Source organism: Gordionus sp. m RMFG-2023, chromosome 2, assembly GCF_954871325.1.
Source record: "Gordionus sp. m RMFG-2023 chromosome 2, tfGorSpeb1-WG-v2, whole genome shotgun sequence".
In the NCBI taxonomy this organism is placed as follows: domain Eukaryota; kingdom Metazoa; phylum Nematomorpha; class Gordioida; order Chordodea; family Parachordodidae; genus Gordionus; species Gordionus sp. m RMFG-2023.
Window position 1 is genome coordinate 2,897,514 of NC_088776.1, and position 23,021 is coordinate 2,920,534.

General features: G+C 25.6%; 2 protein-coding genes across 4 annotated transcripts in view; one reads left to right on the forward strand and one right to left on the reverse strand.

The window, feature by feature from the left end:
• Positions 1 to 336: 336 nt before the first annotated feature.
• On the reverse strand, positions 337 to 1,728 carry LOC135923953 (uncharacterized). The gene has a single exon (XM_065458980.1). It carries the CDS (start codon positions 1,586 to 1,588, stop codon positions 491 to 493), a length of 1,098 nt encoding a protein of 365 aa, XP_065315052.1. The 5' UTR covers positions 1,589 to 1,728; the 3' UTR covers positions 337 to 490.
• Positions 1,729 to 15,937: 14,209 nt separating this feature from the next.
• The window catches only part of LOC135925196 (CCR4-NOT transcription complex subunit 1-like), a 55,765-nt gene continuing 48,681 nt past the window's right edge, over positions 15,938 to 23,021 (forward strand). For 2 of the 3 annotated variants that reach the window (XM_065460410.1, XM_065460412.1), the window contains exons 1-6: positions 15,938 to 16,092; positions 16,134 to 16,241; positions 16,286 to 16,384; positions 16,435 to 16,612; positions 17,173 to 17,319; positions 21,986 to 22,078. In XM_065460410.1, the coding sequence (XP_065316482.1) occupies positions 15,991 to 16,092; positions 16,134 to 16,241; positions 16,286 to 16,384; positions 16,435 to 16,612; positions 17,173 to 17,319; positions 21,986 to 22,078 (727 nt within the window). In that variant the 5' untranslated portion in view covers positions 15,938 to 15,990. The remainder of the gene's footprint in view (positions 16,093 to 16,133; positions 16,242 to 16,285; positions 16,385 to 16,434; positions 16,613 to 17,172; positions 17,320 to 21,985; positions 22,079 to 23,021) is intronic. The other variant, XM_065460411.1, reaches the window with a different exon arrangement.

A 23,021-nucleotide genomic window follows, 5' to 3' on the forward strand; every position in this document is an offset into this window, starting at 1 on the left:
ACTAGCCCAAAGATTAGCATGAAGATGTGCGTAAAAAATCAATTTGCTCTTTTTTTTAAAAAAACAAAATATTTTATTAATAATATTGCATCAAAATAATTGTATGAAATTTTATAATAAGTATTCGTCGCGAAAATTATTTTTATAAAATATATTATATGTTATTTTTAGTTTAAAATATATTCCAAACAATTATTTAGAGGATTTTAAATTTACATATTTTTGATGGGTCAAAAATATTAAAACTTATTTTATTGCATTATAAAAAAAAAATTGCAAAATATAAAAACAATATCTATTAAAAATGAAATATTTATAAATGAAATAAGGCAAAAAGATTACAATTTGATAATTTATAAAAACAAGATATATTTTATGGATATATAATTGATTAGATTTTATTATTCTTTTTTTAAAAAAAAATGTCCTGATTTAAGTTCACGTTGAGCAAAAAAAATTTAAAAATTGTGAATATTGATGATTTGACGTTTTAAAATTTTATCAGAGGAATTTTAGATTTCAAATCCTTAATCGTGGTATAAGGATCATGAACAACATTATTTATAACAAAAAGTTCTATAGCACTAAAATCAGAAACATCGTCAAAGTAAGGGGCACGGCTTACAAAATGGGCGATAGTAGGAAAATCTAAAATTTTCCTATCCTTAAATAATCTATATTTGATTGGGGGATACATTATGGAGCCACTAAAAGCATATTTGGGATGCGAAGATGTGGTTGAAGCATTTAAAGATGGATTTTTATTTGTTGCATTTTGAATAACTGGTGCTCTGTAAGTGTCTATTACAGCATAAATTGCCTTAACAAACCTATCAAATGAATTGACAGAATTATTTAGAGTATTATACATTTCATAGGGCTGATAAATAACAAAAATATGGTGTTCCTTGATGGCATTTAGATATGACAGTATTACACAACTTTTATCATTTAAATGCAGACCATTTACATCACCTGGACATGGGATAGTTAGTCCAAAAAAATAATGTACATTTATTAAATCCTCAATATATTCCCTGTAGCTTTGAGCCAATTCTTCAATATTTTCATCTAAATTGTTATAATCATATTTGTGAGAATTATATACTCCAGAAGATCTCTTGATATTTTGCAAAAATCCATACATTTTACCATAATAATGTTCTTGAGAAAGAAAACATTGAAGATGTGGATGTAGTTGGCTTGCTCCTCCCTTTGATAATGAGTCCCAACTAATAATTGGGTAAAAATAATGTGTTTCTATTTTAGATTGATCATCACTGAGTTGTGTAAATTCATGGTTACTTGCATTACCAAACCATTGTTGGCTTAAGACCATCATTGATTTGACATGTTGATATTGTAATTCGGTTGGATTATGTATTTTTGGTGCAATTATTGAATGCCACTTGTCAATTTTAAATGCATTGGAAAATGTATAGGCATAAGTATTTGAAAGGCTTATGTTGAGTTCATCTAAAGCAGTATTTATTTTATAGGAGCAAAATTGACAATCCAAGGATGTTTTATTTGATAATTTATCAACAAATATCTTTTCATTTGCTAATGGATTATGAATTTTTCTCATACCCCTAAGTAAATTATAACTTGTTTGTTCATAGGTCTTTTTATTGAATACATATAATATTGACTGATTGTAAAAAGAATTTTTTATATTTTTATATTTATTTTTTGAGAATTTATTTCCAAAGAACTTAAAGGCTAATGTCTTATTCTTTTGATGAATGTTTGATCTGTCATGTATTAGTGCTGAATGTATATAAATATCATATAATTCATTAATTTTATTTAGGATATTTTGACAGTTTTGATGTGTCTTGCTTATATGATCAAAAGGATTATAATCTTTTGAATAAACATTTTGAAGCGAAGCAATAATATGAGGGAGATCATAGATCGATTGAGGATAATTAATTGTATATTGAGGATTTGAATTATAGCATAATAAATAATCAAAGTTTTTATTAGTATCTTGAAAAATGTAATATTTGTAATTTCTGATTTTCAATTCTTTAATATCGGTGAAATCATAGTTTATATCTATTTGTTTCTTAATAAAATGAATTGCATAAAGTAAAATTAATAATAAAATTATAACATAAAAAAAATCTGAATTTCTTATCCTTATATTTTGCATAGTATTAATCTACACAGCATAAAATAAGATGACTGACAAGTTGCAAATAATAAAATTATTTAATTTACAGTTAAGCAAAGCTTCTGTAGACTGGCTCTACAGCTAGTACCCGATATTTTCACTATAATACAACCTGTTAATATTGGTTATTTCGGTAGACTAGTATGTTAATCAGTAAGTAAATAGTCTTTACTATCTCAAGGGGATTCTTATTATAGCTAATATTTTTTAAATAACCTGTGTTCTTTTAGCTAATATTTAAAAAATGATCCTTTTTAAGCTAATATCCTTTTTAGGTATTTATAAAAAAAATCAAAATTTTTAAGGTCTTCAAATTTTTAAGGGGGACTCAAAATTGCGCCCTCCACCCTTAGTAGCCGCTGATGTTAATGTTGTATTGAACAATGATTATGCTATCATACTTTTTTATTTCATCTTTTCTAAAAATATAAACGCTTAATGTTTGGAGGCTCATAATGGTGTTACTAGCCTTTGCTTTAACTACGCTCAATTTTAAGTAGAAATTGTGGATCTGGGCAGCGACATTCTGTTAAGTATTCAACAAAAGGAACCCAGAAAAAAAATTCAGCAAATTTTTAATTATATAATCTCTCAAAATTTTTATATATATTGAAAAATATTGTTGATTATTACTTTTATATTTTTTTAAATAGTTTTTCTAAACAGTAGCGTCACTAGGAGGGTGCATGCTGGGTCTCGTACCCCATCAAAAATTTTAACAGCCCCCAGATCGAAATTTTTTAATAGCTTCCTAATAGCCACATCAACGAAATAAAATAATTTGATAGCCACCTGATTAAGATTCTTATTTTTATATGTCAAAAATGTTTATTAAATTAATCTAAATTAAAGTTTCAAATAATTAGTTACAATTTAAAAGTATTATGAACTTTTGAACAATAAAATTCTGTTAATTGTGTTGTTTATTCAAATTTGTGAAATAATTTATTTTGATGTTAATTGAGTATTAATTTAAATATCTATTGAAATGTTTTAGTATATATACCAGTTGATTATTATTATTATTATTTGATTTTTTTTAAAGTAGAAATAAAATTTAGTTTAAAACACAAAATATAACGTGTTTCTTTCTTGTTTCTTTAACGTGTTTTCTTTATGGCGCCCCAGTACGTTTTTGTAAAAAAAAAAGAAGAAAATATATAAAATTTGCCTAAAATTAAAAAAAAAAGTAAAAATTAAATTCGAAGGACATGACTTGTTTTTTAAAAAAAAAATATATATGGTCAAATATTATTCTGATATATACATATACAAAAGTGAGCTACCTATTGAGATGACTACCTTATCTATTGATATGACTACCTATTGTGATGACTACCTATTGTGATGACTGCTTAACCTATTGAGATGACTACCTATTATGATGAATACCTATTGTGATGATTGCTTAATCTATTGAGTTGACTACCTTATCTATTGATATGACTACCTATTGTGATGACTACCTAATCTATTGAGATGACTACCTATTGAGATGACTACCTTATCTATTGATATGACCAAGAATCATACCTTAGCACGTTCTTTCATGCAAAAAATATGATAACCAGCACCTAACCTAATGTGAGAACCTAGAAAGAACCATTGGAAGTTGGACGTTAGGTTATGAATTCTATATTGTGAGACCAATGATGATTACTTATTATTCTAATCCACGTAAGAAGAAAAGTTATTATAAATTAAAATTTTATGCCGAGATAAAGGCATGTTGTAAATTTACTTATTAAAATAACTTAAATGTAAATCAATAATGGACATATTTGAACACATAAAATGCCTTAAAAAAATTATTTACTTAATTTCTTAGTGAAATATTGATATTTTTTTTATTTCTTGTATGATGACCAATTGTTGTAAATTAACTAAACCTAAAGATGAATTTTTATATATAATTAAAAATAAACCATTAAAAATCCTAAACAAGAAGATAAAACTTTAATTTTAAATATATTAAAAAGTAATTAAAACATGAATTAAAAGGTTTAAATCACATGATTGATTTAAATAACCCCTATAAGTTATACTTAATATGATAAAAATGTTTTTGAAATAAAGCTTTTGAAGACAAGTTATGTAACATCTTCATTTTAGATAAGTATTTAAATGATGTGATGAGATCATTTTCTAAAAATTATCTTATGAAGAATTTTTATTAAAAATAACACTTTTTGAATTAAAACTAGGGTGTTAAATTTAAATATTTTATTTAAAGAGAGGGAAATGTGAATAATATTTTATTTGCATATTTAAACCTCGGAGATTGAAAATAAATAAAAATAAATTAAATATTAAAACGCAACTTAAATTATTAAAATAAAATATTAAAACGCTACTTAAATTATTAAAATAAAATATATAAAATGCAAAATTTAAAAAAAACGCGAAATTTTATATAATCTTTTTTGATTTATCATTCTTACGGAAACTCCAAAATTTTTATTCCAAATTCTTTTTTCCAAATTTAAAATTTTATTCCGTATTCCATATATTCAAATTTGATCAATTATTCCTTATGATAATGATAACGTACAACAATTTTAACAAACCTACGAAAACGTGTGGACTCGACTCAGACAGACTTATGCGCCCACCGAGCAGCAACTTGATGATTTGTCGAGGAGGGGAATGTTAATTGTGTTGTTTATTCAAATTTGTGAAATAATTTATTTTGATGTTAATTGAGTATTAATTTAAATATCTATTGAAATATTTTAGTAGATATACCAGTTGATTATTATTATTATTATTATCATTATTATTATTTGATTTTTTAAAAGTAGAAATAAAATTTAATTTAAAACACAAAATATAACTTGTTTCTTTCAAATTCTATACATGTTTCATTATAGTCTAAAAAACGAATGGTCTAGGAAGTCCCTTGCAGGAGTTTACCTAACCTAGGGTTAGGGTCAGATCATGTGTTATTTTTTTAAACTTAGTGAATGAAGATTAATAAATTTATGTTATACCTGTATACCTTTTTGTGCGGTCCAGCATTCTCCATATAATAAAACCGGCCTAATCAATGAAAAGTATATCTTTTAAATTTAAAATCTAACAAATTTTGACGATTTTATCGAAAACGAGGATCGATTTACAAGAAATAAAGATTATCATAACATATCGCATATATATTAAGGGACCTTTAAATGAGGCTAAAAATGTGTTTATAAATCAAAAAGGACATCAGTGATAAAATCTTTAAGAAATTTTTTAATAACTTTTTTTAATAACTTTGAAACCAATATGCACATATTCATAAAGAAAGATACGGTATACTAGTATATGTAAGTTGATTGTTTCAACTTGGTGAAAGATAATAAATTCGAAATAAGTGTCATCTAATTTCTCAGATTTATTGAACTATTTTTAAATTTTTTTAAAAAAATTGATACCATATGAAATATTCTAGTGATATTTAACGATTTCATTTATACAAACTATATAATTAATACAAATCTAATCCGCCAAAATTTTAGTATTACGGACAATTTAAAATATTTAGTAGTGAAATATAAATAATCCTGACCTCCTATCCCTTGCCACTCAAAAAAATAAAAAGATAGTCACAGACCTACATAGGTCTAATTTTGGGCCCTGCCTATATTTCAACATTCATTTTTAATCTCGGCAGTGAATTTAAAAGAAATTTCATTTTCAAGCCTTTATTTTTATTTTAAATAATTTTTTGCCCCTTAATTTTAAAATTAGGTTATAATAATTTTGCCAAATGTTTCATAGATAAATTGAATAAAGAGCACTAACCGGGCTTTCAAATATGTTGACTAGTATTTTTATGGAATCATATTATCTAACTTTTTTCGATAAAAGATTATGATGAAATGTTCCAAAAATCTATAAAATGATTAATACAAAGGATACGAATTCATAAGATTGAATCATCCAGATTCTGCCACTAAAATTATATTTTGTATAATATTAATTGATAAGAATATTTCCAATACAATTTGTAGGTTAATCATTTTTTTAAAAAAATTAGAGAAACGGTTTACAATAATATTTCGTTTAAATAATATAATAAGGTAATATTAGGCACTATACCCTTGTTGGAAGAATGAATCACATTTGAGAGAGGAATGCTATAAGTTATTTTTCGGTTACTTAAAAACTATATTACGAAATTGGTAAAAATGACAATGCAATAAATTTACATAAATAATCTCAAAATTTTATTGCGGGATTAAGGAAATTTTTAGATATTCTTTTTTGAACATTAAATTTTGTAGTCGCAGTTAGAAAAAGAAGAAATAAATTTAATATAATATACTAAATGTCAGTCATTTTTCTGACATAACAATTAATTTTCCTTGGGGGAAGAAGGGAGAATGGGAGATCAGGAGATGCCAGCTAAGAAAGAACAAAGAAGATATATTGGAATTTGAACTATTTTTATGAATATGAAACATTTATAAATTATTCTGATGTGAACATAATTAAAATATGGTATAATATTAAATTAAACAATGTGGTTGTCCTAGTTGGTAATGTTTATTGTTGGTATTTATTTAATTATTAGAAAAGGATTGTTTGGGATTGATAAGTTATATTTTTTAAGGGAAGAGTTGAGAGTAAGGGGCATTCTTCTATAAATTTATCATGATTTTTTTTTCAAACATCATTTTTGCTCTTTCAATATATTATTAGCCTTCAAACTGAAGTACGTACACATTGACAAGATCGAAAAAAAAATGATTCATTCAACAATACTATGTTACACATTTTATTATATATAAATAATTTTTTTGAAACTTGTTTAATTATCATCAACCTTTACATCCAATTCACATTCCTTTTTTAAAGGAAGAATCTAAACTAAATTTTGTGTTTAATTAAGTTGAATGTTAAAATTAGCTAATCATTAAAAAACAGAATAAAAGCAGATATCGCCATAATAAAAAAATAATCATATCTGTTACTTTTTCCTCCTTTAAAAAAGTTTTATCAATTGGATAGATAAGAAGTTAAATGCAAATTTATTGGAAAAGGGGATCTAAAGTTAAATTATCAGTAACCTATAATTACAAAGTTGACAGCGTATTAGTAAATTGATCATCTCTATATTTTAATTTTTGATGATCATTGTGTTGGCAGGAAAGTATTGGTAATCTCTTTCGTCAAATATTTTTCGAAGTTGAGGATCTTTCATGTGACCGACATTTAGGATGTAGAAGAATTCATGCGCTGAGTAGGCCTTATTATGAAATTCATTAAATACGAAGAAGATATCCTGGAATCTTGCAAGTAAACAATAATTCTGAAACCTTAGTAGACAAATTTCCAAATTATTTTTTTAAAAATTATTTGTACGGAATTCCAATTTAAATAATAATTGTCAATTTTTATATTTCTAGGGATAGAATTATCATAAAATGTTTATAATTGTTGAAATAAAACAGCTTATAAAATAAAATTTGGATAGGACTAAATAATTATTAAACTATATCTTTGAATGTATTATTATTCTCTATAAAAGAAGAGGGCTAATAATTATTTATATAAATCAACTGTCCATAAATGCACATTTCTTTCAGTTTGATTTCTAATAAATTTCTAATTTTCCATATTTTGAGGAGTAACATTTAAAAAAAAATAATTTTCCTTTCTCTTTCGTTAGCCAAGAATAATAACAAACTATTCACTTATGCAGAAAATGTAACGACATTGCTTAACAGAACTGAAATGCACAAAATAAGAAATGTTTTAAATGATGGTGCAAAAAATGCATTATAGATTATTGCACCAATACATATTTTATCGACGTCTTCTGGTATACAAAATATCCCATGCAAATTGTTGCTCGGCCTAACATTAATAAGATTTATTTACTAACTTAGTGTCACGTAGTTAAGCATTAAAAACATTTCGATATCAACTTGAAGAACTCTACGAAGCATTGTTATATCAAATAATGTGAAGTACAAATGACCTTCAAACTAAATCTGGCATCCCTGATTTAATTTATCTGATGCTTTGTAATTAGGCATTACATAATAATGAACAAGAATAAATAATATATAATAAATTGTGGGCGATTGTATTGAAGGAAGATTGAAGGTTAATATTATAACATCAATTTTAGAATGTGGAATCCGTGAAGATTAGGAATATTAAAAATTTAGTTCTTTGTTTTCAACTAAGATCAAATAAAAACAAAAAAGTAAAAGTCATCATAATTATTTTTGGTATATATACAAAATTAACATCAATTTAATATTAAATAAAAATCAATGTATCTAACGTTTCAAACATCAATTTAATATTAAATAAATATAATATAATATAACGTTTCTAGCCTTAAGTCTTCTACAATAAAAAATCCATTAATAAATTATAACTTATATTTAACACATATTAAAAACAATTCAGTGGCGTCGCTAGAGGGGGGCAGCGTCTCGAGCCCCCTGAAAAGTTTGAATAGCCCCATGAAGCAAAAATTTCTTTTTAATGGTTCCTAAATATCCCCTTGAGCTAAAATTAAATGTTTTTAATTGCCCTCTGAATAATTTCTTTTATAATTCTATTGAGTAATATATAGATTTAATTATATTAAAAAATTAATAAGACTATCTTAATTTTTATATACTATTTTAATTATTTGATTAGATTATTACATATAAATTATACTATGTCAGCTTGCAATCAAATTCTATGTTAATAATATAACAATATCACTCACTAAATATTAATTTAGCATTAACAGTTGAAGCATAATTGACTTTTATTATTTAAATTATTATATAACCCTAATTAAATAAATATAATCATTTATTAATTGATTCATAATTTATTATTTTAGCCAAGTTCAAAATCACAAATCAACTATATTATTGATTTTTAAATTTAATTATCATGTCTCTTCATAAAATTATTTTCAAGGTCCAAATCTAAATAAGTATAAGAGATTTATTTATAAAAAGTAAGTAGACATATAGTTTTTAATCCTCTATTATATATAATTTTTTATAAAATATTAGGTAAAATGCCACTTTTACAGACGTATCTGACAGTTATATAATATATTACAGTTAATATTTTTAAAATTTTACTAATAAATTCTTTTGATAATAAATATAAGTAACAATTTGCTTACAAATATTTAACGTATTTACAATATAATTAAAATTAAGCGTATTATTATTCATCCCACAATGAATGTAATAAATTAAATATTTTTTCTTCTCGTTTTTACATGTTTTTAGGAAGCTATTTTTTTCTTCTTCGGAATATAGATTTGAGTTAAATTTTTAATATTAATATATTTTTAATATTATTACAAACTACTATTATTTTAAGATATAAAATACCAACTAGAGATGGTGTGACAATAATATATAAAATCTTAATTGCTTTTATGATATTACTCTGGTTCTTATTATGTAGTTACAGAATATTTCAAATCTAATATGGCATTTTTGCCATGTAAATAACTCAAGGCTTCAATATATTTTCATAATTTCTTCTAAAGGTTTTTAGTGTTGTTTTATCAATTTATCTAAGAATAAATTCTGATATGAGTTACCATCGTGAGTGTCATGGCTAGGACTGCAAATTAACCAGCATCTATTATTTGTGTGGCTATGTAATTTAAGATTATGACTACAGCTGCTGAGAGCATATGATCGCATATTTTAGATAAACAATAATGGTCAACTGTGTAGTCGTTTATATATCATTAAAAATGGAAGATAATCTTTTAGAAATTTAATTCATACAATAATTTTATTGATTACTTATCTAGCTCCATCATGTCATCTAAGAGGAAGCTCTAACCACCATATAGTTTTATGATTTGGATTATTCGTTTATATTCTCTTCTTCAACAATTGTTGATTTGGTAAGGTCTATAAATTTTTTCTTATTAGTCCATTCTATAAAACATTGTCTAAAATGGTAATAGAGAGTTATATAAGTTTCATGACCTTTTGTCAATGTAAGTTGCTAATATTATATATTATTATGTAGTTTTCAAAAACCATTATCATTTGAGGCATATATATATATGAATTAATTAACCTTTTTTATCATTTATAATTCTTTAGGCGCAAAATTTTTTATATCAACAATCTAAAATATTTTATACTGTAATAGATAGATTTTGTATTAAAAAATATTATTTTAGAAATGTATTGTATTATTTTAATGATTTATATGCTGGTTTATTTTGTATGCAAAATATAATAAATGACATTCAGATTAATTATTTAGAGTTAGTAAATTTAAAAAAAATATAATATATTAATATACCCCATAAAATTTTTTTAGTTGAGCCCCTTGAGATTATAAAAGCTAGCGACGCCCCTGAGAATTATATTATTGCATTATGTGATTTTTTATATGCCAGTTTATTTTGTTTGCATAATATAATAAATGACAAAATATGAAAATCAGAATAATTGTTCAGAGTTAACAAATTTTAAAAAAGTATAATATATTAATATAAAACTCGGCCGAAGGCCGGGCAAAAGCGGGCCGAAAGCCCGCAAATAAAGGATATGGGGGTTTTGCCCCCCATAAAATTTTTTTCAGTTGAGCTCCCTGAGATTGTGAAGGCTAGCGACGCCCCTGATACAATTCACCTATATGCTAACGAATTATTTTGAAGTTTCATTTTTTTTAATATAAAAATGTTTTTTTAAAAAAATTTTGAATTATAGTAATTATTTTTAAAATTATAAACTTTTACCTATTTTTCTTTCAAAGTATTGTAAAGTAAATATTACGTGATACATGATATATAGCGCTGTTGCCCTCTAGCGTTGAAGATACAACAGAACTAGGCTAGGTTTTCCTCATTTCCATCTAATTGGAACAATTTAATTTGGGTATAAAAGTAAAAATATGAGGAGCCCTCCACACGTTTGTGGGCAAGCCGCACGTACTTGTAGGTACAACATTTCGAAAGATGTTGCTTAAACCTCTATAGGCTTTAATTTAAAAGGAGTGGGACAAAGAAAAAGCCTATACCCGAGATCTACAGTATCATTTAATTACTTTAAAGGTAGGTGATGGCTGATTTTAAGCTTAATTTCTTTAGTGTAAGCAGGCTTGTTAACCGATCTTTTTAAAACGATCGAATCCCGATCACGATCTTATCAAAAAAAGAGGATCGAAATCCAGGATCGATCTTTTTTTCTATTTAAATTTCTGAAGGAAATTTCTGACCGATGCAAAATTAACTAATATATGTTATAAATTTATTGTAATTGAATAATAATATAACAGATGCAAAATTAACTAATATAAAAATAAATTAAATATGGTAGAAATTTATTGTAATTGAATAATTAATATAACAATTATAATATATTTATTTATAATTAAAATTAGCTTTTAATAATAAAAATTTTTCTAAATTATCATCATTTAAACATCCGCGTCTTTCATTTAGAACATGTTTAGCTTTACTAAACAAGCGCTCCAAGGTGTATTATATTCAATAAATATTTTTTTAAAATTAATATAAGTATTAAAAATATTCATGGAATCATCATATGAATAAAAAATATTTTTAACGGAACAAGCATTTTGTACAGTATTTTCCCCCCAAAAAGCATCAATATCATCCATACATTCATTTGAAGTATCCGCATATGGTTGTTCCTGCATATTTTCCAAATGGGCAACTAATCTTTCTTTTACCATCATATTTTGTGGCAGATTAATATAAGGCCAATTAAGTTTAAATTTAGGGTGAATCATGGCTGCCAAAATGTTACTGTCTTCATACAGTGAAGGAAATTTATATTATGAAATGATAATTAATTTATTATTAAATAAGAGTTCATTTGATTCATATAAATCAAATCAAGTATCTGCAAAACCTAACCCTTTTAAATTTTACAGTCAAGTCTGGCACATCATCTGTATGGTATTTATTTATATTTGGGTCATATCATAAATATTGATTAAATGTAAACTTAATACTTAATATACAAAGAAATTAACATTGTAATATATTTACAAAGAATATTAATCAAAATATTAGCTTAAAATTCAAATAATCTTATAAATTTTTAATGTCTTCAAAGGCCCATTAATATTTTACTAGATATCAGAGGTTTAGTAGAACTGGCCTGTTAAAATTTTTTACTAAATTTGCCAGATCATTGCAATTTTTTAATATATTTTGCAGATATCTGATAATATAAAATAATTGCATAAAAAAATATTACCTTTTATCAATACCTCTAAGAACACTATCTACAAGGGGCTGACAATACCGCAGGCAGCTAAATTTCGTTAAGTTATCTATCAATATCGATAGAACGGGAGATAGATATTCCTGCTCCATATTATCCTCCCATTCCAAGATTTTTAACGAGATCGCCAAATGTTCCATAACCTATAAAATTTGAATTTATTTAGAGAATATCATTGTATTACTGTTGCATACTCTTTAACAAAAAAACATTCCTCTTGCCTAAACATTGCAAATCCAATTTGATCACATACTTGTTCTACTTCTGAAAACTTTTCAGAAAGCATCTTATCTATTAATTTCATGGATTGGTAATAAGAATTCCATCTTGTCTTGTTGGGAGCTATTAAATATCTTCCCAATTTCTCCAATAAAATATCCGCCATTTTTGACGACATATTTTGTTTATTAACTAAAGCAAAACATTTTGCAAAAGTGGATCTAAATATTCGTTTATAATTGAGATCACTATCTGCCTTCTCCGCATCTGTTGTTGCAATAAGGTTAAGATTATGGCAACAACAACGTTGATGTTTTGGTAGGCTGATAGTAGGAATAATTGGGTCATCAACGGATAATATGTCATCCAAATTTATCAATTCAATATCCTCACTACTATCTTCTTCATTTTCTCCAAAAACTCTAGAAAAAATAAATTTATTTAAATATTTTTTTCTAAATATAAATAAATGCCTTGACAAAGTTGGTTCCATTGTCAGTCACCATCTTCATCACCTTATTATGAATTTTATAGAACTTGTGGATACCCATGATTTCATTGGCCAAAACACCATACGTTTGCCTCCCAATTATCCTTCTCAGTGCCAAAGCGGTTGACCTTCTCTTGAGGGTTAACGGATCCAGCCAATGTGCAGTAAGTCCAATAAAAGCCCTAATAAAATAAACATTATAAAATTCATATAAATATAATATACCTTCGATGAAACTATTCCAACAATCAGCAGTGGTGCATACATAAGAAACTAGAAGGAACTAGATATCATGTGCCAGTGTTTGGCGACAAATAATTTTTGTAAAAAGTTTTAATCATTTTTTCAAATGAAGGATCATCAACCAGAGACAGTGGTTGGAAGGTGTCAATAATAAAATCTATGATAACCTTTTCTGCTGTTTTTTTGCGATACAGCTGGAATGTTTAGATTGTTAAAATTTAATTTAGATTGTCTGGATTTGCAACCAGAACCACTTTGGTTTTGCAGTGATATATTTTTTTGTGTAGAGAATTCGTTGAGGTGTTTGATAATCTCATTTTTAAATTCACTGTGCTTTTTTTTTATAAAAGATGAAAATAACTTCTCCTGAATCAAATTTCATTTTTAAAATTTTATATGGGAATTTAAAGTTAAAAAAAACAATGTACAGGCTGAATGTAAAACCTATATAAACAAAAAAATTATAAAGGGTTCAACAAATTTTGTTAAACATATTAAAGTATGTTATTAGTGGTTAAAAGGGGGTAGGTTATCTCAAAAATTTAAGTTTACAATATTGTCTATCATTATTAAAAGTTGCCCATGATGATATGGGCCAAAGATTTTGATAAAGTATTTTCCTATTATGAATATAATGAGGCTTTTTGGCATTTAAGAACTTGGATTGAGTCAAATGATACAAAAAATACTTTCAATTCAAAATATATTATTAAAAAAAACCCTAAAAATGTTGTCAAGAGGATTATATAATCAAGCTCAAACTGAAAATATAATTATAAAAGATTAGATTTAACATATTATAATTATAAAAGATTAGATTTAACATATTATAATAAAGAAATAATAGAATATAAATTTATTTTTCTTTTGGTGAAACATTGCTAAGTTCAATACAAATAACATTGAATTGGATGTTTTAATTATAATAAAGAAAGTCAAAATACATTATAAAGACTTAATTATTAGTTATTACACTTCATTTATTATAAATACTCTTCTTTATAAAATTAAACTAATATAATAGTACTATTAAAAATAAATGCCTAATTATTATATATAAATAACAAAACCAAGATTAACTCTTCGTCTAATATTTTATTAATTATACTGTATCTAATAATACATTTTTTTTATAAAGAATCTGTATCTAGATTCTATTTCAGTAGGACCTGCTCAACTCTGGAATGTAATAAATTAAATTTAAACATGTTGACATTAAGATTATCAAATAAAAAAAATTTAAAAGAATTACTTGTAAATGTCTCTATAAGTTCGAGGAGGATATTTTGGAAGATGATATTATCTTCTTACAGAGACGGCATTTGGTGCTGATCATATTATAAGAGTTGCTTTCATCCATTTCACATAAAGTAAAATACTTACGTAATTTCAAAAATGGTAAAAGATTCTCATTCTCACTTATATCTGCTGTTACATCAATAGTAGAAGCAATAGAATCTTCTAAATCTATAATGGACATTTACATTCACCTATTAAAATAAATATTAATATATTATTATAAATTTATATTAAATAACTCGTAAGAGCTCTAAATCTCGTAAAATTTAGGAAATGAATAAATATATCTATAAAATAAATGGTGGAATGGAAGTTGATTAAATATGAAGATAGATATTTTTTTAAAAAATAATATTTTAATATTTTCAAAATTTTTATTTTATTTATTGCTTTTTAAGTAAAAAATTAATTTTTAAAAAGATCGGGATCGAATTTTAAACAAAATGATCTCGATCTCTATCCTCAATTTAAGTCAGAATCATAAATCTCGTAAAATTGACAAATTTGCGATCGAATCCAGGATCGTCGATCTTTTGATTCGATCTTTTAACAACTCTGAGTGTAAGTTATAATTACTATCAATATTGAGATATAATGTACATAGAATCTGTAAATATATTTTATTTGTAAAGGAGGGTGTGGAATGAAAGGTGCGTAGGTTATATTTAATTATTAGCCTAAAATGATATTAATTTGATTAGGTAAATTTTTAAAAGTGGGAGGGGGATAGGTGACTTTCACTGACACCGATTTAAAAATATTCCAAAATGGGTTAATTTGATTAGGTAAATTTTTAAAGGAGGAGTGGGAGGGGGATAGGTGACTTTCACTGACACCGATTAAAAAATATTCCAAAATGGGTTAATTTAATGGGCAAAAATATATGGAAATAAAGGACCCTATGAAATTATTCTCACACCTCCTCCATGAAAATCTAAGAAAAATATGTTTATATTAAATTGGTAGATCCATCTATTTCTAAAATTATTATGACAAGATTAATCTATGTCAACCTTTTAGTTATTTTAGGGCTGCGAAGCAGTCGAAGTAATATCTTTTTATTAACAAATAAGAGTCGATTCTTATGCTTTCTTTATCTATAAAAAGACATTAATATTTATATTATATGATTCTTTTTATTAAATCTATTTATTTGTAATTTATCTTTAATGACATAATTAATCAATGTTTAAAAGTATGTGTCACATCAGCTGTCAAATACTCTTTTAAATGTGGTTTCTCTCTATATTCGAAATTTGGAATTCATTTTTTTTTGAAATATATGAAAATGCATTGGAGGAAATTTTATAAATAAAAATATGAATTTAGACCCTTTATCTTTTGCTCTTGCAGAAATCGATTATGCTCTAAAAACCTTATCTAAAAGCTCTTATAAGGCAAATGCTGCTGAAATTAGTCAAGTAAAATTATATACTTTTAATAAATATATTATTATAATTAGTTGGTGGGTAACTTTGGCTTTGAAGGGGAAAGACATCTGATCAAATCTATATATTCTGAAATAGATTTTAGTGATTACAGAACAATAAATAAAGAATATCCACAGGTTGTAAAGATTTGGTAGTTTATTAATACCTTCTTTTTAATTTATAGATTCAATACTTAAAGCAAGAATATAATAATATTATTAATAAATCAAATTTCATATCCTTGATTTGCAATGCAATCGAAAACATTGTAAAAATTCAAAAGGTTTATTAATATTTTAAATTATATAATTATTGTAAAATATTCACATATAGCATTTAAAAGTTCCACAAATCTTAAGCCAGCTCAGTAAGTTGTCAAAATTGAGTAGAGTAGAAGAGATAGCCTATGCAATATGCTTAATACATTCATCAAACAACGAAATTAAAGACTATGCAAAATTATTTATCAAGCAAAAACTGCCAGAATTTTTAAAAGCTTATCTTGATGGAAGTTAGTTTTTATTTTATATCCATAATATTTTTCAAGTAAAAACTTCCTATTTATAAAAACATTATCACTTATACATAAGTTTAAACTATATTACCAATTTATTATTTTCATTAAAAAAATTTCTCAAGTCTAAGATTGCAACCAAATTACAGTAATTGATTAGCTAGGTTTTTCTAGAATCTTTATCCAATTCAGCCTTTTAGTTTTAATATAAGCCAATGTTTCTTTTAAAAAATATATACTTTTAAATATCATTTGATTTCCATGTAAACATTGCTAAGTTCTTGAAATCGATATTATAGATATATTTATACATACATGTTATGTTTAATATTTCTTTGTAATGTTTCTATATCATGAATTGAATGATATGCATTGGAAAATATTTAATTTAGAACAGAATTTTAATTCAATAATATTACATTTTTTTTGGTCAGGTGGGGGGGGTGAATCGAACTATGAATAATTATTGATTTTAATAATATCAATATATTTTTAGACATTATTATTTAATACATCATTATTTATTAACTCATTCCTCAAATATAATAATATCTCAGACTTTGCCATTTTCAACCAAAATGAAATTTCACAAGAAATTACCTTCGAAATATTATATCTGTTTGTGGTTACCTTAATACACGGCAAAGATGATCTAGGAATATTTCAAGACAAACTTCAGGCTTTTATTCATAAACTAAGGAGAGGTTGTTACATTATATTTGAACACGTATTCACAATCAGGGTTGCCATGTCTCCCCATCGTGGGAGTCTCCCACAATTTTTTAGTTTACCCACATACATCTCACTCCCACAAAACTCCCACAATTAGAAATCTCCCACAAAAGCTCCCACAAAAGTTCCCACAATATTTTAATTTCTCCCACAATTTTTTTTTTATAGCATTTTAATGTTTTTAATATATAAATAATAATTTTGAGAGACAGTATTTGATTATTTTTATATTTTTAAAATAAATTTTAAATATTTATTCGAAAAATATGTCTAGTTCTTTTATTTTATTTTTCCGCTCTAAAATATATTTTTTATAAAATTCTCCAATTCTTTATTCCACATTTTCAAAATTTTTGTGTTAGAAAGAATAGAAGTTAGAACAGTATGTATAAATATTATAAATATATTTTAAATTACTTAATATATTTTATATCGTTATCTAGAATTGCAGTGCTCCACTCGACATTTTCAAAATTTTTGTGTTAGAAGAATAGAACTTTTAGAAGTTGATATTATATCCCATATACCAAACAGATTTAAGTAATAAAATGTTCTATTTTGCTAGGGAGCAAAAATATGTTTGGTTGATGAGGCTTACGGATAGCCATGCTAAATGTAGAATATGTTCTGCAGTATTTATTTACTACAATGGGGGGGGATATGATATTTTGCAACATCAAAAATCGTCAAAGCATAAGTCAGTACAGGGGAGTCTATCAAGGTCTATTGCAATACAAAAATATTCCAAAAATAATAAATAATACAGATGCAACTACAATTGCGGAAACTGTATACACATATCATGTAGTTTAACATTCACAGAGCTATCTGTCATCACAATGTGGGTCGAATCTTTTCCCCATAATATTTAACGACTCCAAAATAAGTGCTAACTTTACTTATGGTAGGACAAAAATGAGCAAGGCTATCACAAATGTGTTAGGACCTGAATCCAAGAGGTCAATTCTAGACGATTTGAAAGAAGGACATCCATATGCTATTTTAACAGATACATCAAATAAGGGAAATATTAAAACATTTTCCCTGATCCTTCGCTATTTCAAGAAAAATAAGGGCATTTCTATAAAACTATTGAAATTTTTTTCATCCGATATAGTGAAAAATCCAACGATATAGATAACCACAAATGATAAATATAGCTGATTCAGGGTTATCAATGAGTTGCATGTCAGCTTTCTGCGCTGATAATGCCTCTGTTAATTTTGGCAAAAATCAAAATGTATTTACCGAATTGAGGCAGTACAATAATGAATTAATACCAATTGGCTGTATATGCCACATATACTGCATAATTCTTGCAAGAAGGCAATGAATGTACTATCTGTAGATTTCGAAATAATTGTGATGAAATGTTTTAACGAATTTAGTTCATCAACTAAAAGAGTCACTGAATTAAAATTGGTGGAGTGGTCTGATTTGTAATGGTGTGAGTTGTTGCGATATGCACCTATCAGGTGGTTATCATTAATACCTGCCATCGAGAGAATTTTAAAATTTTACGAACCCTTAAAGTAATACTTCTTAAATAAAGATTTTAAAAGCTGTCCTAAAATTTTGAAAAATTTTTTCGAGGATGAAATGTCAGAAGCATATTTGGGATTAGTTTCACATGTAGGAAATCTACTTCATGTAGTTAATATTCAGTTGCAATCAGAAGATTCTTTATTGATAAAGATTCACAAAATCATGCTACAGCTCTGTTCATCTCTACAGTTAAAAATAGATGATAAATTTTATGGCGCTATAGCTAAAAATATCATATTAAAATGTTCAAATATTACTATAATTAACGTATTTTTAAATGAAGCAAATATTTTTATTAAGACAATTTTGGAATATTTACAATCAAGATTTGATTTTAATAACTCTATTTACAATGCATAAATATTATGACCTTGGAACAGAAACCATCATTTGATGGTTTTTGTAATTTAATAAATATATTAAAATTACCGATAGACATTGAAACCTTGTTTGAAGAGATTGTAATTTTTTCCATTTTTTATGATTCGCCAGAATACTTAAAGTTAGATGGTCTAAAAGCAGAGGAGAAATGGGTGGGATTTTTTCATAATAACGATAAATCCGCATGCATGGAAAAAATTTGCGAGTATGTTTTCTCCTTACCTCATTTTAATGCCTCATCGGAGCGCATTTTTAGCCTGATGAGGACTGCCTGGAGAAAGGAGAGAAATCGAATTGCTTTAACAACATTAGAGGCCGAGTTAATGGTTAAACAAAATTATAAAATGTCATGCCAGGAATTTTATAAATATCTTAATAACGACGGTAAACGTTTAGTTCCATTATTTAAATCTCAAATAAAATATAATTAACTATAACTATTTGACTTTCTATATTTTATAAAATCTTATTTATACATTTGCATAAAATCAAATAAATTAATTCCTAAATATACTTCTGCCATTTATTTTTGAAATTTTTTTTCAATATTAGGACAGCTTTTATAATCTATTTATTTTTTAAAGGTTTGTAAAATTTTAAAATTCTACGATGGCGCGTATTAGGAGGAACCTGTCAACCAACATTATGCTGACTCAATTCTGTAAATACACTCTGGTTTTTGCCAAATTCACTGAGGAATTATCAGATCAGAAAGCTGCCATGCAATTCATTGGTAATTCAAAATCTGCCATATTTACCATTATATATGGTTAGCTATGTCTTTGGATATTTCATATCTGGAGAAAAATTTTTTAATAGTTTTATTGAAATGACATTAATTTTGTTGAAATAGGGGAGGATCAAGGGAAATGTTTTGATATCTCCTTATTAGATGCATCTGTTAGAATTGCATATGTTTGCACATCTTTCAAATCGTCAAGAATTGACCTTCTGGATTTATATCCTAAAACATTGATGATAGCCTTGCTCATTTGTGTTCTACAAAGTATACTTTTTATATTAGTCGTTAAATATTATGGGGAAAGATTCTACCAACATTGTGATGTTAAGTAGCTCTCTGAATGTTGTACTGCATGATAGGTATTTACCATTTCCGCAACTGTAGTTGCATCTGTATTATTTCTTATTTTTGAAGAATATTTTTGTTTTGCAATAGATGTTGATAGACTGCCCTGTACTGATTTATGCTTTGAAGATTTTTGATGCCTCAAAATATCATATTCCCTTCCCCCATTGTATTAACTAAATACTGTAGAACAACTTCCCCGCACTGATTATAATAATTTTTTACATTGTAAATTTAAAATTGTTTGTTTTTTTATAAAATCTTATTTATACAATAGCATAAAATATATTTTTTTAGATTGTAAAATTACAATTTTTTTATAAAATTTTATCTTGTTTACATTCTTTTGTATTTAAAAAAGATCGTTGGTTATTATTTTTAAACAAAATTAATATATTATAATAAATCATTATGTTATTTTAATAATAAAGATAGTATTTAAGAAATTTTGTGTCGTACTATAATTACCTATTTTGAAAAATAGTTGCGTATTTTATTTTGTAAAATAGTTACCTATTTTATTTTGAAAAAGAGTTGGATATTTTATTTTGAAAAATAGTTGGCTATTTTATTTTGGAAAATAGATTCGATTTTATATTTATAAAAAATAATAAGCGGATAACTAAGTCAATTCTAAATCTCGGCCGCAGGCCGGTCCTTTGTGGGCCGAAGGCCCGCAAAATTTTTTTTTTATGCAATTTTTATATTTCTCTTACAATTTTTATATTACTCCCACAAAATACCGAATTTCTCCCACAATTTGAAAATTTTGACCTGGCAACCCTGTTCACAATAGAGATATTATTTAAATATGTTTTAATGTAAATTTATACTAGGGTGTTAATTTTTAAGGTTTTATGAATGATTTTACTTATACATACCTTGGATTTAAAAAAAATGAATACAACCAAAATTTGATTATATAATCTAGTATGTATAATTAGGTAATGGCTTAAAATAGGATAATTAGGTCTAATAAACATTCAATGCTTAAGATAATCTGATAAACAAAAAGCAACAATGAGTTTTGAGCTAATATATTTTTGCCTTCTTTTAATTTGAGCTCAATGGCATATAATAACATCTATACTGACTATGCATTCATTAAAAGTGTACATCAATGAAAACAGCTGGGGACACCATTTTAATTACCCATATCATTATTAAAAATTTTAAATTGAGAGGCCAATTTATCCTATGTCTGAGGCAAACTATATTAAATAATTGCCTGATCATCGAGATAATGGGGAAGCAAGTTATCAATTTAATAATACTATATGGTTTACCAAAATGGCGGATCCAGCTGATTTGTATTCAACGATACTTTCAAATGCATATTAATGAAATGTCATTGGTTGAGCTATATTATTTTTAAACCTGTAGCTCATGAGATAGTTTTTAGTCCTAAAATAGGTCTAATTATTTTTTTAGCCCACTGGGCTAAAGAATTATAACTTCTTGTTTTATATTTTTCTTTTCCAAATGATTATTTTTTTGCAAATTTTTCATTTGTTTTTTTACACAATGATGAATTTATTTTATTTTAATAAAGTTCGATAAATCTATATTAAATACTGTTTTAAAAAGTAATACTGCTATAATGTATTTTTTTTCTTTATTTTAAGATTTTCCTCCAGATCAAGTGCCAGTAATTTTAGCCCCACATTTGTATCCCTACAATCGGAGACTTCGCACACCTTTTAACGAAGAATTACATGGTTATATTTAATTTAAATAATTATTTGGCTTCTATATTTTATTTTAAATTACTATCCGTTTATGGTTAGCAAAAATCATGACAACTCACGATTTTCTTTGTTTAAATTGAGTTTAAAACAATTTTTTAAAAAAATTTTAATTACTTCTTTTTTGAACAAAGTTTATTTTAAATAATTAATTGTTATAAGTTTATTGAGATAATAATAAGTTATAAAAAACTTGATACCTTTTGAAATATAATTAAATTCGTTTTTTAGTAGCTGTTTCTTATTTAATTTTTTTCATAGAAAAAAAATGTATACTAACTTTCTTATTATTTTTACCTCAACCTAACTTAATTTTCTTTATATTCTCTTTTATCATCTCTTGAAAGAAAGAAAAAAAGGAAGGAAGGAAGGAAGGAAGGAAGAATGAATTAGAAAGTGTTAAAAAGATTAATAACCAACACTGACTGATGGAAGGCGATGAAAAAAATTCCTTACATGATTGCTTATCTTTAAAAAAAATCAATCATACTGAGTTTGCTTTATATTCTTTTATCATCTCTTGAAAGAAAGAAAAAAAGAAAGAAAGGAAGGAAGAAGAATGAATTAGAAAGTATTAAAAAGATTAATAACCAACACTGACTGATGGAAGGCGATGAAAAAGATTCCTTACATGATTGCTTTACATTAAAAAAAACAAATCATTAGATCATTACTCAACACTTGGGAGGATATTTATTAAAAATTAAATTAAATTGCACATATGTTTCATAACATGAGTTAGAATGTAGAACGAACGCATTTTATGAATATATTTATGTATTTATTATTATAAGGTATTTCGGGTTACACATCATTTCATTAAAAATCATTTTTTTTTGATAATAAGATTTCCCTTCAAAAATTATTTTAAATGTGGGAAATAAGATTATCCAAAAATATTAAAACAAAGAATATC